The sequence below is a fragment of the Leptosomus discolor genome, chromosome 5 (genome assembly GCF_034619465.1).
Source record: "Leptosomus discolor isolate bLepDis1 chromosome 5, bLepDis1.hap2, whole genome shotgun sequence".
Lineage (NCBI taxonomy): Eukaryota > Metazoa > Chordata > Aves > Leptosomiformes > Leptosomidae > Leptosomus > Leptosomus discolor.
In genome coordinates this window covers 80,406,576-80,423,617 of record NC_141395.1, presented here as the reverse complement: position 1 = coordinate 80,423,617, position 17,042 = coordinate 80,406,576, and the positions used below count along the sequence as shown (strand labels likewise).

The 17,042-nt window shown below is 49.3% G+C and overlaps 1 protein-coding gene across 1 annotated transcript; it reads left to right on the top strand.

Annotated features, from left to right (window-relative positions):
* The first annotated feature begins 6,503 nt into the window (after positions 1-6,503).
* Positions 6,504-8,982, top strand: MYC (MYC proto-oncogene, bHLH transcription factor). Its single transcript, XM_086465715.1, has 2 exons — positions 6,504-7,212; positions 8,307-8,982. The coding sequence occupies exons 1-2, from the start codon at positions 6,504-6,506 to the stop codon at positions 8,867-8,869; spliced, it is 1,272 nt and encodes a 423-aa protein (XP_086321841.1). The 3' UTR covers positions 8,870-8,982.
* Positions 8,983-17,042: the final 8,060 nt, after the last annotated feature.

Genomic DNA, 17,042 nt, shown 5'->3' with positions numbered 1-17,042 from the left:
TCAGTCCCTCCCAGTTACCTATGTCAAAAGGCGTTAACTTGTGTAGGAAAGGCTGATTCAAACTCTACTCCTATTTTTGGCGTTGCTTCAATGGGGCTTTAATTCGTTTACAGGTAGCGTATTTAAACAACAAAAATAGCCAGAATTAAGTAGCTGGTATTGAGATTTTAAAATAGTTGTATATGCATCTGAATAGTTTTATTTTATATAGTCAAGAATAAACTAATCAAGGGCTGCCCTGCTTGAAAACAAACTAAAATTTGATACCAAAGTAACTGTGATGGTTTGAAAGAACTTCGAAGTGAAACTGTCTGTAAAGAAAGTTGAATGAATAGGTATGGTAATTTTACCCTGAAGCAAAAAAAGGTGAAGGCTGCACACGATGGAAAGCCCAAAGGTGGTGAAAAGGATTTTATTCTCTGTATTCAAAACAGTTACTTACATGACAATTAAAACATTTTCCTGTCTTTCAATCCTAATATCCTCTTCGATTTTACAATCACATAGAATAGAACAGGATAAATATATACTGATACACACGTGTCTAATGCCAGACCACGTTTAAAAACTGCTAGTGTTTCCGTTTCACTGAAGACTTGGCTTCATATGCACTGTCAGATTACAAAAACTTAAAATGTTTGGTTTTAACAATCAAAAAAAATGAAAAAAAAAAAAAACCCTCCTAGCTCTGGATCCTGGGCATGATCATTTCAGATCTCCTTTGGTTTGGGTTGAAGACTGGTGTTTGCAGACCAAGCCAGAGGAGCAGTCCCGGCTCTGTACTAAGTCTCTTGACGACAAAACTTACTTTTCTGGGATTTCAGTGGCTTTCTGTGAAGGACATGGCACTCACCACAGGGCTGGGGGAGTAATTTAGTACCAGGGTAACATTTTCTTTCCCCAGCCCTCTCCCATTTAGTTTTCTACTATTTCCTCTACACATGTCCCTTCTCCTGCTGGGAAGAAATGGTCTGAATTTTTCGTAGTGAGGACTGATAACTTGTAGGCTACCAGATTACAAGAAGCATGGTGCAGAGGAAGAAGCTGCCATGTTTGCTGCAAGCACTCTTGGGCACATAGCTGAGAGCACGTGGGAAAGTAAAGCAAACAAATTACACTTTCACTGACCCCACGACATCTCTGTCTGAAGGCGGACATCCACAAAGTGAGGATGCACAGCCTTGACTTCCAACAGCAGATGTGAGTTTAGGGTTTGGTATGCACCACCTCTGGTTTAAAACTAGCACTATTTTATTTTATTTTACATTTTATTTTATTTTATGATACTGTTGTGATCCTCGCATTCCTATTTATACTGATGGCACATCATCCACAAAAACCCGCTGCTTTCGTCTTCACACTTTGTTATCATTCTAAAGACTTGTAGCCCATGTCTGGGGCTGCTATACTGGGCTAGAAATGATGGAAAATCCAGCAGTGCTGGTCCCTCTGTGTCTTTGACAGAAGGAGTGTTTCAGTCTGGTTTTCACCATGGTACACAGACGAGGACAGTGGCCCTCCTAGACGTCTGCATTTCTCTTTCACACTGGGGAATTCCGTTGAGAAGGTACTTGTTAGTGCAGCATATGAGTCCTTCCGAGCCTGGAAGAGGGGGGTAGGAAGATGTTATTAATTCAGTCAATGCTGTGCAGCTTGCAGAAACACTGTCAGCTTCTGCCTACACACATCTCACCTCCTATTGTTAAAGAAATTACAGCCGCTGAAAGAGATTAAAAAGAAACATGTTTCTTTTCTGGTTTTTATAGTAATATGGCAAATCCGATTCTTCTTGCCTCTGTAGTGTCTGCCTGCTTTTTGGACTGGGGTCATTTGAGGGACCGGGGCAGCTGTGGAGTCATCATTCCCTGCATGGGTGCTATCAGCTGCACTTAGGTGCACTAAACCTATTTTAACGGCTCTGAGTGCAAGGACCACATTTGTTTGGGTAAATCTCGCACAGAAGGAGTTAGGACTTTCCAGGTAGGACTTTCCAGGACTATTCAGTATCTAGTTAGTACTTTCCTGCTTCTCACTGGTGGCAGACCAGCAACCTGCAAAGCTGTAGAGAGGTCAAGTGAAAATTGCAGCAGAAATTTCTGAAGATAGCTGTGATTTCATGGTGACCCTACGATGATTAGATGGGTTATTGTGCCCTGAAAAAAAGAAATTGCAGATGTCTCCCAAAAATAAAATACGCAGTAGGCGGCACAGGAATACGTAACATTGTGAACTCAGGGGTTTCCAGACGCAGAGAGGTGTGAGAGCTTTTTCCACCGTCTCCACTTCTCTCAGGTTTTGCTTTCATTTCTGCTTCTCGCAGGTTCCCACTCTGCCATCACACATAAAATCCACCCAGGCTCCCAGCTCAGCCCCCTCCCATTTCCCATTTATCACTAAACCCCCCATGTCAAAACAATCACGTTGACTCTGCTGTCTCCTTAATGTTATACTTGTGTATTTATTCCTCCCGTATAACAGCTATTTTGTCAAAATGGCCTTTTTACTGGAGATTTATGCTTACTGGTTTCATACTTTGCTTGTGTTCTTTTACAGCCAGGGCTGGACGTAGGAAATCAGAGCGAAATGTCTGTCTTCATCCACGCTAAAACTACCAGCTGCGCTGGTACAGCTCAGGGGTTGGCTCCCCAAGAAAAAGTGAACTTACAGTCTGCACGAGACCTGAAGAAATTCTATAGCGTATTTCAAAAACTCTTTCCTCTGAAGGCTGTATCGTTTCAATAGCACATTTCTTCCAATCCTCCTTTCCCGTTTTTTCCATTCATGTGAACACAGGGTATTTTAAGAGTCCATCTGCTCATGTTACTTATTCTTCACTTCAAGTCATAATCCTCTGTGATACTCCAGTTAATTGCTCTGCCTATGATTATATTGCAACCATGAATGAGATTATGGTTTTCAACCCTATCTGTACTGGAGTAATTTCAAAATATTTCTACTGCTACCAGCTCCTGCTGAACTTCAATGGCTTTTACAATTTTGGGGGCGTTTATCATGTATCTGGCTATTCCGATGCTGTTCTTAAATAGATAAAAGTGCCTACACCGCGTCTTACACTAGTTGTAACTAGATTTATTTGGATCTTGCACCTTTCCGGCTGCGTTCAGGCCTGCCTTTAGTCACGTTATTTCCATTCACAGCAGCAAGGTCCACTATAGGCAGGGGGTGATGTTTTTTTTAAAAATAGCATGGTGTATTTTAAGCCACCTCTGAGCAAGGGTAGATCCAATTCTGAAAACGTCAGTAGGTGAAGCACCTACATCATGACTATACAACGGCTCTCCGTTGTTTTAGCACCCTTTCTGCATAAAACTGTCCCTCCTTTACCAACAGCACACGGGACAGGAGAAAAAGGTCCAAACTTTGCCTGCAGCCCTCTGCTCCCTGAGGAGTCTGATGTTTGCAAACACTCTGCTCGGCGAAACGTTGCTCAGCAGAAAGAGTCGGGGGGAGGGGAAAAAAAAAAAAAAAAAAAAGGGGGCGGGTATTTTGGGGGGGGGGTGGGGGGTGGGGGTGCAGGCTACGGCGCCGCGGGGAGGGTCGGGCGGCCGCAGGTGCGCGGGGCGGGGGCTGCGCGCTGCCTCCCGCGGGCGCGGGCCGGCCGGGAGAGGGCGCGATGGCCCCACGGTAGCGGCGGCGGCGGCGGCCGTGGGAAACCGGGGCCGCCCCCAGCGCCGGCGGGAGCCTCACCGGGGGGGGGGAGGGGGGGGAGGGGGAGGGGGGGGGTGTCCTCCCGCCTATGCGGAGCGGCCCCGCGCTCCGCGGCATCCCCCGAGGATTGCGCTCGCCGGGTGCTTGGAAAAAAGCTGGAAGAGGGATGGGGTGGGGATATCAATCAATGCACGTATAGGAATAAAAAAAAATCCCCGCGGGGGTGCCCGAGGTGAGGACGGGACAACCGCTTGGAAGCGTTTTGGGGGGCGCACCAGGGTGTCCCTCCATCCCCTACGGCTGCGGAGCACGGCGCGGCGCGGGGTTTAAGATGCGCGGGGCGCAGCTCGGCGGGGGTTGACGGCGCGGCCGCGGGGGGACGGGGACGGGGACGGGGGGACCGCAGGTGCGTGAGCTGCCCCCGCCCGGGCGGTGGGAAGGGGTCGGGGGTGCCCGTGCGGGGCGCCGGCAGGTAACGGTTTGGCAGGGTCGGGCCCGCCGCGATGAGAGAGGCGGGGGGGGGGGGGGGGGGGGGGGGGGCGCCCCGTCGGGGTTCGGCAGCCGCCGCGGCTCCGCGCCCCTTCGGGGACGGCCGAAAGGAGGGTGGGGTGGTCACCCCGGGCGGGGAAGAGACCTCCGGTGGGGATCAGAGCGGGGGCGGCACAAGCCGGGGCGGGGGCACAGCCGGGGACCGTCCGAGGGAACGAGGCTGCAAGGTGACCCCCGTGGGGCTCTGCCTCCTTCCCCCCCCCCCGCAGCCTCCTTCTCCCGGTTTAATCCTCTGCAGGCGCCGGCAGAGGCGGGATAACCAAGCGACGACCGGGGCGGGGGGGTGCCCGAGCTACACACGCTCCTTTGTGCCGGGAGGCAGCGCCTCCCCCGCCGCCCCTCGGCCACCCCTCTCCCGCCGCGGGGCCAGCTCGCCCTCGGTGCGCGACGAAGCCTCTTCGGAAGGGGAAGAGAGGGCGAAGCCCCTTCCCCCGCCGCCGCCATCGGGGGGCATCGCGCTCTCCCTGCTGGAAAGCCGGCGGGAGGAGGGGAACTGCGAGAGGCTGCCTCTTAATCCCTACTAGTATTTTTTTTTTTTTTTTTTTTTTTTTTTACTATGTTTACTTCCGACCTCTCCTTGCGCGGCTCGTAGTAAAAAGCCTCAAAAAAAAAAATAGTAAAATACATAAAAAGGGCCGCGCAGCGCTGCATCGCCTCCCCTCGCCGGGCGGAGGCAGGCAGAGAAGCGCCGCCGCCGCGGATCTCTCCGCAGCCGGGGGGGGGGAGGGGGAGCGCGGAGGAGGGGCGCGGGGGGCGCGGAGTAGCGCGGCCGCCCCCTCGCGGCGCGCCCTCCCCGCGGCGGGAGCGCGGAGCGCGCGCGGCTGCCAGAAGCGGGCAGCAGAGCGGCGGCGCGCCCGAGGGAGCGCGCACAGGGCCCCGCGGTGCTGCCCCCGCCCCCGCGGCAGCTCCAGCCCGCCCCTCGCCGGCGCTTTAAAGGAGGAAAGCAACTAAACTTCTATTGTACCGGACAGAGCGCGCCGCGCCGCCTTGGACCCTACAATCTGCCGCACGCCGGGAAGGCGGCTTCTCCCCGCTGCTCCGTGTGGTTTTTTTAAACCGTGGTGGGAGGAAGAGAGCGACATTCTCCCGGCGTTTTGTCTTTTTTTTTTTTCAAATTTTTTTTTCTTCCTTCTCCGTCCTTTCCGGCCGTGCTTCTTTTACTATATTTTTTTATTTTATATATATATATATTTTTTTCCCCCTTGTTTTGCTGTTCCCCGCACCGTCCGCAATAATTGCTTCGCTACGTCTCGCAGCTGGCGCGTTGGAGAAGCCGGTGAGTTGCGGGGCTCTGCTTTTTTTTTTTTTTTTTTTTTTCCATCACTCGATCCCCCGCGGTTGGGGCGTCTGGACTGACACGGGCTTGGTGACACCCGGGCTGCCGGCGGGGCTGCGCTCCGCCGACGTGGATACCGACAGTCCCTCCCGAGGGACGCTCTCCTCTGCCGGGGCACCAGCGTTTCCCATCCTTTTTCTTTCGCTCGGATTTTAATTTTTTTATTTTTTCTTGGGGGGGGGGGGCGAAGGGAAGAAGCATTTGCTTCTCCAGCGTATGCGCAGGCAGCTTATGGTTATTGCACATATTGCTTATATACATATATATATATATATATATATATATATTTATGTGTATATGTGACAGGATCTGGCGAAGTTTGCCCAGGTCCCTGCCCGTCCCGGTGCATTGCCAGCACGCCCAGGTGGGTGGCTGGGAGCAGCCCGGGTCTTGGCTGGAAGCTGCCGGGAGCTCGCTGCCCTTTCCCGCCGGGCTGCCGGGACAGGGGCGGTGGGATGGGGCTGGCGCTGCGGCCCCGGGAGGGAAGGGGAGGGGGCCCGTGCCGGCCGGAGCGGTGCCCCGTGTGAGCGCGGCGGAGGGGCGGCGAGGCGAACCGAACGACGCAGGGCGGCCGAGCTGCGGGAGCCCCTCCGGGGGAGCCGCCGGCCGCGGGGCGGGTGGTCCGGGGAGCCGGCAGCCGACCCCTCGGCAGATCGGGTCGCGCCGCCCGGTTGTCCTGTCGGGCTTGGGAGGGGGTGAAGGGAGGTCGTGCGTTTTTCGTTGTTGTGGGTTGGGGTTTTTTTTTATTATTATTATTACTATAGTATTTTTTTAGTTACGAAACGCGACTGCGCGCTTCCCCGCCGGCGCGGGGAGCCGGGAGGGAGCGCTGCGCGCCGGTGGCCCCCGGGGAGGCCGGGGGGGAGCCGGTCCCCGCGGCGCAGCGCGGCTCACCCGGGCGCCCCCCTCTCCCCCCCCCCCCTCCCACCCGCAGGCAGCAGCCGCCGCGATGCCGCTCAGCGCCGGCTTCCCCAGCAAGAACTACGACTACGACTACGACTCGGTGCAGCCCTACTTCTACTTCGAGGAGGAGGAGGAGAACTTCTACCTGGCGGCGCAGCAGCGGGGCAGCGAGCTGCAGCCCCCCGCCCCGTCCGAGGACATCTGGAAGAAGTTTGAGCTGCTGCCCACGCCGCCCCTCTCCCCCAGCCGCCGCTCCAGCCTGGCCGCCGCCTCCTGCTTCCCCTCCACCGCCGACCAGCTGGAAATAGTGACCGAGCTCCTCGGGGGGGACATGGTCAACCAGAGCTTCATCTGCGACCCGGACGACGAGTCCTTCGTCAAGTCCATCATCATCCAGGACTGCATGTGGAGCGGCTTCTCCGCCGCCGCCAAGCTGGAGAAGGTGGTCTCCGAGAAGCTGGCCTCCTACCAGGCGGCCCGCCGGGAGGGGGGCCCCGCCGCCGCCGCCGCCGCCGCCCGCCCCGGCCCGCCGCCCGCCGGCCCGACGACGCCGCCGCCCGGCCTCGCCGCCTCCCCCGCCGCCTCGGCCGGCCTCTACCTGCACGACCTGGGCGCCGCCGCCGCCGACTGCATCGACCCCTCGGTGGTCTTCCCCTACCCGCTCAGCGAGCGGGCCCCGCGGGCCGGCCCGCCCGGCGCCAGCCCCGCGTCCCTGCTGGGCGACGACACGCCGCCCACCACCAGCAGCGACTCGGGTGAGCGGGGCCCACGCGTGATCGGGGGGCGGGGGGCGGGTGGGGGGGGGGGTGGGTGGGGGTCCGCGCGGCGCCGAGCGCCCCCGGGGGCTCCGCCGGGGGAGCGGGGCGGCAGCCCCCCGCCCGCCTCCCCCCGCCCCGCTTGGGCTCTTTTAAATGCCACGTTAGCGAGGCACGGAGAGGCTCCCGACGAGTGTGTTTCCTGGAAAACCGGCCCAGTGTTCCCTCCGGGGGTGGGGGGGGGAGGGAAGGGAAGGAAAAAAAAAAAAAAAAAAAGAAAAAAAAAAAAAAAAGGAGGGAGGGGAGGGAGAAAGTTTCGTAACGGGGTCAGAGCCGGTGTCCAGCGCGGTGTGCCGGTGAAGCTGGCTCCCGGTGCCACCCGTGGGCCGGGAAGGAGTTAACTCCCGCGCCCGAGAGCCGCGGGGGGAATGTGCAGCCAGGGAGGTGCTAGTGAAAGTGACTGCAGAGGAGTGAATGGGGCTGGGAAAGTTTTAGAAATGCTTCCTTAGGTATTTGACAGCGTGTTCCGCTCCCTCATAAATTTGGGTTGAAAGTGAGTTTCTACTCAAAGCGCTACAGCCTTCCTTTTTTTTTTTTTTTTTTTTCCTTTTCTCTCCACCCCTTGGATTTTCCACAAATTAGCAGATCAAGAGAGATTCAGAAAATGTCTCAGAATACACATGTGTGTTAAGTAAGCTTTCTTTTGAGGCGTGGCCAAAGCCTTCTAAATCCTTAATTAAGGGCAGCTTGAGTCTGGGAGCTTTATTGCGCTGTGCTGCTGACAACCGAGGTTAAACTTTCCTCCTATCTTTCATGCGCTTCTCGGAATTACGCAAGATCTTTGCAACTTTTGAAATCAGGGAGCCCGGGTTTGGAGCGCGGTCCTTGTGTCCTATTGCACTTGAAGTGTTGCTTCCTTGAAGGAAAGGCTCTTGGGGAAAGCAGAGTCCAGCAGCATGAAATGAGTTTAAGACGGGTTTGTCAGTCGGTTCCTCGTTGGGCAGCTCAGAGTAACCTTCCCTTACCCATACCGTGGTCTTGAGAGTATTTGCACAGATCAGCTCATGAATATTTTTTTTTTTTCCCCCTTGCAGAAGAAGAACAAGAGGAAGATGAGGAAATTGATGTTGTTACATTAGCCGAAGCGAATGAATCGGAATCCAGCACAGAGTCCAGCACAGACACATCAGAAGAGCACAGTAAGCCCCACCACAGCCCGCTGGTTCTCAAACGGTGTCACGTCAACATCCATCAGCACAATTACGCCGCTCCTCCCACCACCAAGGTTGACTATCCAGCTGCAAAAAGGCTAAAGTTGGACAGTGGCAGAGTTCTCAAGCAGATCAGCAACAACCGAAAATGCTCGAGTCCCCGCACGTCAGATTCGGAAGAGAACGACAAGAGGCGAACGCACAACGTCTTGGAGCGCCAGAGGAGAAACGAGCTGAAGCTGAGTTTCTTTGCCTTGCGTGACCAGATACCCGAGGTGGCCAACAATGAAAAGGCGCCCAAGGTTGTCATCCTGAAAAAAGCCACAGAGTATGTTCTTTCCATCCAGTCGGATGAACACAGACTGATTGCAGAGAAAGAGCAGTTAAGGCGGAGGAGAGAACAGTTGAAACACAAACTCGAGCAGCTAAGGAACTCTTGTGCATAGGAACTCTTGGGCATTGCTTAGAATAACCCAAACTAGACTGAAGCTATGATAAAATATTAATGTGTCTAATATCACTCATGAACTACACCAGTCCATCAAGTATGGAACTATTGCAACTGCATGCTGTGCGATTTTTAACTTGAGACTACACAACCTTGGCTGAATCTCCCAAGGGTTTGGCCAGAACCTCAAAACTGCCTCATAATTGATACTTTGGGCATAAGGGATGATGGGACATTCTTCATGCTTGGGGATGAACTCTTCAACTTTTTTTCTTTTAAAATTTTGTATTTAAGGCATTTTTTTTTTCATATGAGAATCCCAAAAGGGTCGTCCCCAGATTGCTGTATATATTTACACATCTTATTGCCATGTAAATACCTTTAATAAAGCCTTTATAGAAAAATGTGCAACATTAATACGCAACAGTTGTGGCAACTGGATTTATACTTGTCTTGAACTTCTGTGCCATAACATTTCACAGTTTTGTTTTTTATTTAAATACATTTTTCTTTTAAAAATGATTTTTATTTTGTTTTTAGATAAATAAATATTTGCCCAAAATATAATTAGTTAAATCCTGTGTAAAGACTTTGCTTTGTCTCCCACTGTCGTCATTAGATGCTTATTTCCATGCTCTCCTTCTCCCTGTCATCGTGGCCGCGACCTGACAAAAGTCAAAGGGCAGTTAAGGGAGAGGAAATGATGGTAGTTTTGCAGCTTGGTAGGGAGTTGAGTTTCTTCCTTCCCCCTTTCTATTAATTCAAGTAGATAAAATCGTTGCTCTGATGTGCTTTGTTGGCTCAACCAGGGTTGCCACCAGTGCCTCTGCAAAGGTGGTGGTAGCAGCGTCTGTCTTGGCTGTGGTCATCTGCCTGCTGAAAGTGAACTCGAAGTGGTGCGTTTTACACCAGTCACCCCAGCATGTGGGCGCTGCCTTCCTTCCAAATGCCTATAATTACATTTTTGGGGCATGACCTTCCTTCTGCACTAGGGACCCAGCTACGTATTTCGAGGGCAGCTTTGTAGTAGGCTCACCTTAATTGCTTCCTGTTTGATTTTGAACAGGAGTTAAACGGGATAAGAAAATAAACTGAGATGGTGAGTGCTGAAGTGGGTAAAACAACAGAGCCGTTTCTCTTTGTGAGTGCCTCCTGGTCAAACACCTTAACACTTTATTAATGTGAATAGTTGCTTGGGATTTCAAGGAATACAAAGTTCAAGAACACACCAAAGGGAGCAGAGGAGAAGAAGAGCCATTTCTCACTTGGAGAATATGCTTGGACAGAGTCCTAGCATTAGCCAGACATATTAAATCATATTTACATTCAGGAATTGTCTCGTGATCAGCTTTGGATGAGCCATAAAGTACTTGCTTGACACAGCTCCTAAGATTAGATTTGATCTTTTTCTCCCCTCCTTTCACCCACTCAGCTCCACTTCAGTCAGAACTTCAGCAAGAAATCAATGAGCCCTTTGATGTGGGGGAAGAAGGTGCTTTTCAAAAAGTTGAACCTTGTACTTCTTAATTTTCATAATTCCCGTTAAATACATATTTGCTTGGCTTCTAACCCTTCAAGGAGCAGTGCTGCTGGGTAACACCAGCGCCAGCAACCGAACTGGGACTGTGCGTTCAGGTTTTCTATTCCTTTTGAGTTCAGGGTGGGAAGAAGGGTTGAGTGTGGGTGTATGTGGGAGGGGGGGAGGTAGCATTTTAGAGATGGGGTAGATGCCAAATGTCTCTGCCCTGCAAAGCCTAGGTGAACCGTCCCAACAATTTTACATGTGGGGCTTCCAAAAGAAGGTAAGTGTCTAAATTGCATCTGATGAAGTGCTTTAGGTGCTATGCTGAAGATTTCCTGGGAAAAAAAATAATTCTGTTAGAAAACCAGGAGAAAGCAAGGCTCTTTTCTCCGCTTTGTCTGCACTACCCGCTTGTAACTGGATTTATAGAAGTGGTCTGCAGTTGCTTTTTTCAGCGTGTGATTCAGTTATTCACTTAGGAGGAAAAAGAATGATGTGAAATGAAACTGTTAATTGTATCTGAACTGTAAGTCAGGATGTCTTCCAGCTCTGAATAACAGAAAAGTTCTACCTTTTATTAGACAGGATAACTTACCTTAAAAGAACATGAATTTCACTTGCTTTTTGACATGCACCCTATTTTAGGTATTGCTTCCGAACAGGAGCAAGCTGTTGTTCAAGAATTTCTAACCGCATTCCCGTCCTCTGAAACTAGCCAAGAGGTGTAGATCCATCCATGAACTATAAAAAAATGTCTGTCGTCTTTGGGTCCCAGTTTCATGTGTTAGCAAAACCCCCTCACTTCTTGCCGTTAAATGACGTTAGACCACAGTGATGAATAAACCTCTCCGTATTTGTCGGCTTCTTAAATCATTTGGAGAATAGTTTTGGTTTTTTCTTCTCTCTGCAGAAGGTCCTCAGTCTTCTGATGAATAGGGTACTTGCAGTTACTTAATTTCTTACTCTCGTCTTTTAATTGAGCATCAGTTCTGCTTGCCCCTTTCCTTTTGGAAGAGCACACCAGACCATGAACGCGATCCCAAATTGCCACTCTAACAGGGTATGATTTTATGGGATGACGCTTCATATTTATGACGTTTCTTCCGTTGCTGAAGGATTGCAAAGCACCTAAATAACATAGTAAAAAGTAGATAAATTTCAAACAGCCTATAGGTGCAGGAGTAAGATACCTCTTCTGATCATTAAACAACAGCTACAATAAAGATGAAGGTGGCTTCCACTTTCTGACTCAGCACAAGACGTTAGGCTGTTCGTAAGGCACAGACATCCCGCAGGAGCTTCTGGGCTGGATTCAGTGAGTAACACATTGTACATGGGTAGGAAAGTGTTGGGTTTTGCTGCTGGTTTGGAGCAATAAAGGAGATAAGCTTATAAAAGAAGCCTCTGAGCCTCGAAATAAAATGCAGTTAAGTATTTATGGTGCTTGCCAAACAGCTGTACCAGAACACTACTTGAAATACAAGGAGCATTTTTAACTTCATCCCTCTGCTCCTTTACTTTCACAGGAGATTTCAAGCTACTTCTCTTCCAGAAAAACATTAGGCAAAATACGGCATCAGAGGAAACTAGAAACAAACCATCATGGTGAAAATAAAATTGCCTTTATCATACATCCTCATTGTTTTCATTTAATAATACTGATTTTTAGGGTTCCAGTTTATTTTTTTTTTCTTGTGTGTAAGTTCTGTCTTTCCAGCCAATCAATAATGTAAATTGCTTCAATGCATCAATACAGAATGTGCTGGGGGAGCATTGGGATGTACAAAAGCACCTGTGTCTGCTTAATTCAGCTCCCATCGGAGCCTGTGGAAATCCCATGTTTCTTTCAGGGAAACAAATTCGTGCCAGTGAAGGATGCTCTTGAAAATTTTATCACTGCCTATAAAGAAATCACTTTACTTCCTCCTGCCATAGCTACTCTTGCTCCTGTAGCACCTTGCAACCATTGCAGGCAGTTGAGAGATAACAAACATTTAATCAGAGTTGTATTAAAAGGAGAATTTCAGGTAAGTGGAATAGAATTACTGTAAACTGGAAATAAGCCAGGCCACTTCAGTCAAAATCTGAATTTATTCAAAACGGAAGGCAGAGGTGGTTTTTTCATCTACAGAGATGAACCATCCTCTAATACACTGGATTTTTTCTTTAGCTATTTTTTTTTTTTTTAATTGATCTGCGTTAGAGTCATCTGCCAGTGAATTATCAGAAAAATAAAACTGAGTGATAGGGGATCCTAACACAAGCGGACAGCTTGGGAAGAGGCTTAGGATTTACTTCACAGTCTACGGGTTTGTTATTTCCTCGTTTTAAAAGGTCGTCTACGGCAGATTCTGAAAAAACGCTCTGCTGACTGAAAACTAACCCCCAGTTTCCTCTAGAGCTTTCCACACAAATGAGGCCTAAACCAGCCTAAAAAAAAATAAAAATCAAGAAACGAGATAGATGAGCCACGTAAGCCGGATTTCATTTCCAGAACAAAATGCTTGACGTTCAGCAGGTTTTAACTACCTTCACGCCGTTTACTCATCTCAGGCATAGATGGTCAGTGGGGACAAGCAATGGAGAGGACGTTATCCAAGATTCAGAGTAACAGCTAGGAAGTCAAAGGGGGCTTTTTTCCTACTTCTACCACTCACCTTCTACAGGGATCTTGAGCGAAGGGAGGGTGCGAGCGTTCGGAGCATCTTGCTGACGGCGGCGCGCTCGGCAGTGTGAGTAATGCACGTCGAGGAAGAGTCGCAGTTACTGTGCATCCAGGTGGGAGCAGGGCTGGGTAAGACACTGGCCAGGCCATGACAACACCACCTCTTAATCGGTTCTTGACTACACGACAAGGTGTTTTTTCACTTCTACAGAGGCCAAGCACCTTATCTCTAGGTGTGTCCAGACTCCGTCTTCCTGGGAAATGAGGTAAGTTAGTTTTTCTGATAATAAGGAGTATGACCTTTGGTGCAGAATAGTAGCGTGTACGAAAAAGTTTTATTTGCCACTGGCCAAAACGGTTTAATTTTTGTAGTTGCTGAGCAAACCTTGCTCCAAGCTGCCACCAACGCACAGGAGCCCGAGCTGCGAGGCACATCTGCATGGTCGTGCTTGAAGATGTGAGACACAAGGGAGAAGTCGTTGGCTGAGAGTGGAGCTGCACGACTCTGGTTGACTTTGACGGCGTGGTATCGTATTCCCACAAGCACTGTTTCCAGCTTCCAGCTTGATATATGAGTTATGGAGCTATTCCTTGTTCTGCACAAGTCTGGGAGAAAGCAGCTAGGTAGGTTAGTTCCTGACATTACGTATTATGGTGATTACATTTTGTTGCTAAATTAACCCTTCACATATGTCTCTACAGATCTTGCCTACTGTTCTGTTGGACACATTTCCATTCAAGGAAAAACCTTTCTTGCAACCATGTATAATTTCTATTGCAAGCTTCTATGTCCCAATTATGTGGAATTATGTTTTCCCTATAGCATCAAAAAGAAAAAAAAAAAAAAGGAGAGATAAAGGATTAGGTGCTATGAATGAAGAGATTTTAAAATATAAGCCGTAAAAAATGGAGCAATCTGACTGGATAACAGAGAGTTCCAAGCAGAGAAATTAACACTGCTTGGAACTAATTAGCCCCATCATCTCCCTTCATGCTAATTTATCCATGATGAAAGAAGACAGAAATAGCAGGAGGGAAAAAAAAATCTAAAATGGCAGGATTTGTGCTTTATATATAGCTACTATGAGTAGGCAAACCCCCCCAAAATTCTGCTCACACCTTAGCATGCATGATCAAATGCAAAGCCCTGCTCCTGCAGCCAGGTCCCTTCAGACATACCCCTGGATCGCTGCAGGTTGCAGTCGCACAGCAGCACTCCTGCTTCCCAGCACATTTTTCTTCCAGGCGCCGCGTGTGTGCAAGGGGCTGCTTGTAGGGATGCAGCTGCTGGAGCAAGAGCTTCTCTCCGCTCCTTGTTTTTTTCCTGTTAATTTGCTCCGTGACGACAGCAGAACCAAAGAAAGCCTCTTGGTGCAGGTAGTTCCTGTGATCTAGTGCCCGGCTGAGTGTCTGACAAAGCCTTTTTTTGGCTTGTGACCAAGGCCACGCTGCACTGTGGGTGAATTAGGGGAAGAGGGATCAGCTCTGCAACTGCACAGGTAGAGCAAACGTGAACTAAACGTTTGCATGCTTCCCCGCGGGATGAAAGTGTCGCCGCTCTCCTTCCCCTGCTGGAAAGTGGTGTCTGCAATACCGGGTGGGTTCTTGCCCCAGCACTGGACAGACCTCCCATCGCTCAGCTTCCAGATTTATTCAGTCTGATTTATACAGTATATTTAGGTTTATTCAGTCTGATAGGGGCAATACTGTTTCCTAGAATTCTTTGGGTTTCGTTTGACTGCGCTACAATCTCTCCGTAAGTAATTGGCGTTTATTCCTGTGTCCTGGTTTGGCTGGGATAGAATCCCAGCCCAGCCATACCAGGCAGGCTGTTGGCAGTTTTGAGTCAGCCAGGGCAGCTCTGAGTGAGCTACAGGGGTAGCCCATCCCATCATGGCATGGGCATTATAAAGGGGGAAGGTTTGCTGGGGAAGGGGAGTTCCCTAGGGTGCTCCTTCTGGGGTTTGTCCTGCTCTTTGTCCGGCTTCTCCCTGCTCCTGAGGACTTCTCTCCTGTTGATTGTGGCCGCCGTGCGTTCATTTGGCTGAGTATAACTCTGTATGCCTCTGTTGGTGTTAGTGTTTCATTAAATCTGTTTTCCCTTCAACCCATGGGTCTCTTCCTTCCCTGATTTCCGCTTCCTGGCAGGTGAAGGGGTTTTTGAGTGATAGCACAACTGTTAGAGTTTAGCCCAGAGGTGGGCTAAATGTAGACATCATGTCATAGGTGTCCCAAGAAAGAAAATCTGCTCTGTAGTAACAGCTACCAGAACAAGGCTTTACAGTGAGAGTGCTTTGGGGAAGCCGGTGTGGAAGTATGTGAAAACAAGTGAAAACGTAGAAAATAGAGTAAGGATGCTGGATCAGACAGCAATTTCCACCCCCAGTTTCTATTGGTGTTTTTTCACTATTCCACACACCGCTCCTTTGCTTTTAGGCTATATGTTAAAATGGGGAATAGCGGATTAACCTGAATCTAAATCAAAACGATGTAACAAGGTGTGTTGCAAGCATTACGCTATAATCCATGTTCCATGCACAGACAAATTTCAGAGAGACATCAAAGGTGATCCATTAGTTCCTGAGGAAGCTGAGCAAAGATACTTCTGTCTTGGACTGGACTGGGTTTTCAACAGTAAACAGCATCACTATCTGACAGCTGCAACCCAGCATTCAAATATTAGAGTTTTTGTATTGTGTAAATGTGGTGGACAGGAGAGGAAAAGGGAGATTTTTTTTCCTTTATCAACAAAGTATTTTTCGTAGACAGAGATTTTACAGAAAATCCATCAGATTCTACTAGTTCACCATGTACTGGCTACAGACATTGTGATTTGCAATGGATTTGGAGAAGAAAAGCCATATTATTTTGATAAATTCTACTGTTTTATAATGTTAATTTGATCTGCAAAATTCCTCTCATCTGGGGTAAAGCATATTTTTCTTTGGGCACAAGTAAAATCTTATTATGTCTTCTCATTATCGTTCATCATTATGGTAAAGAGTAAGATAATATTGTATTGTGCCTAGACTTCTACACTTTGAGGGAATGTAAAAGGCTATATGAATATCTTATGAAGCAGTTGCAAAATAAAAGTGACAGCAAAGTGATTCAACTAGTAACATATTATTCCCTCCCTGTAAAATTGGATTCTTGCTGAAAAACACTTTCCTCCTTTTACATTTGTGGAAGAGGAGAAAAAAAACTCTCCTGCCCTTATGGAACAATATGGTATTTTCCTGTGTTCTACAAGGGCAAAAGTATTAATCAGCTCTTGTACTTTTATTTGAAATTTAATTTTTGGTGCTTGATTAAAACGAATCCATCCTTCCCCCATTCATTTCAGCATGCTGCCCTAAAACTGGGACCTGAGTGTGACACCCAAACCGGTGAACACAAACTGTGAAAGTATTAATGGGCCTCCAGCGGCCAAAATAATCACCAGATATTTATGACCTGCGTAGCAGCTGGAGCAAAGTATCTGGGCAGTGAGGTGGCTGCCACAGAGGTCTGTGCAGCTGCATGGTGTTGCCTGGCCGTGGGGGTTCCCTCATCCCCCCAACTCCTTTTCAAGCCCCTTTGTCTTGAAATTGGTGGCCAAATTCCCGTTAATGTCATGCGCTCCTGTTTGGGAATGCTACGTGCCAGAAGATTTTAAGCTCAGTTGATGTTCCCAGGAGGTCCCTCTGTAAATGTCCCCGTTGCTGCCACTTTGGGGAACTTGCTTGGAGGAACAGTAGAACCCACCAAAGGGTGCCAGCTCCTGAACAGACACACCGTGTCCGCAGGATGAAAAGTGTCAGTCTGGTGTGAACTCTGCTGGTTCAAATCTGTTTAGAACGCTTTGAACAGAAAGCTTTGTCCTGCCAGATGTTGTGGCGAACCTGGTATCCTACCGCAGCTGCTCTAGAGTCACCGTGAGCAGCCCGTAGTGTGCAGATCGGTGGTGACATTGATACGAACCATTTTTATGCTGCTGGATGC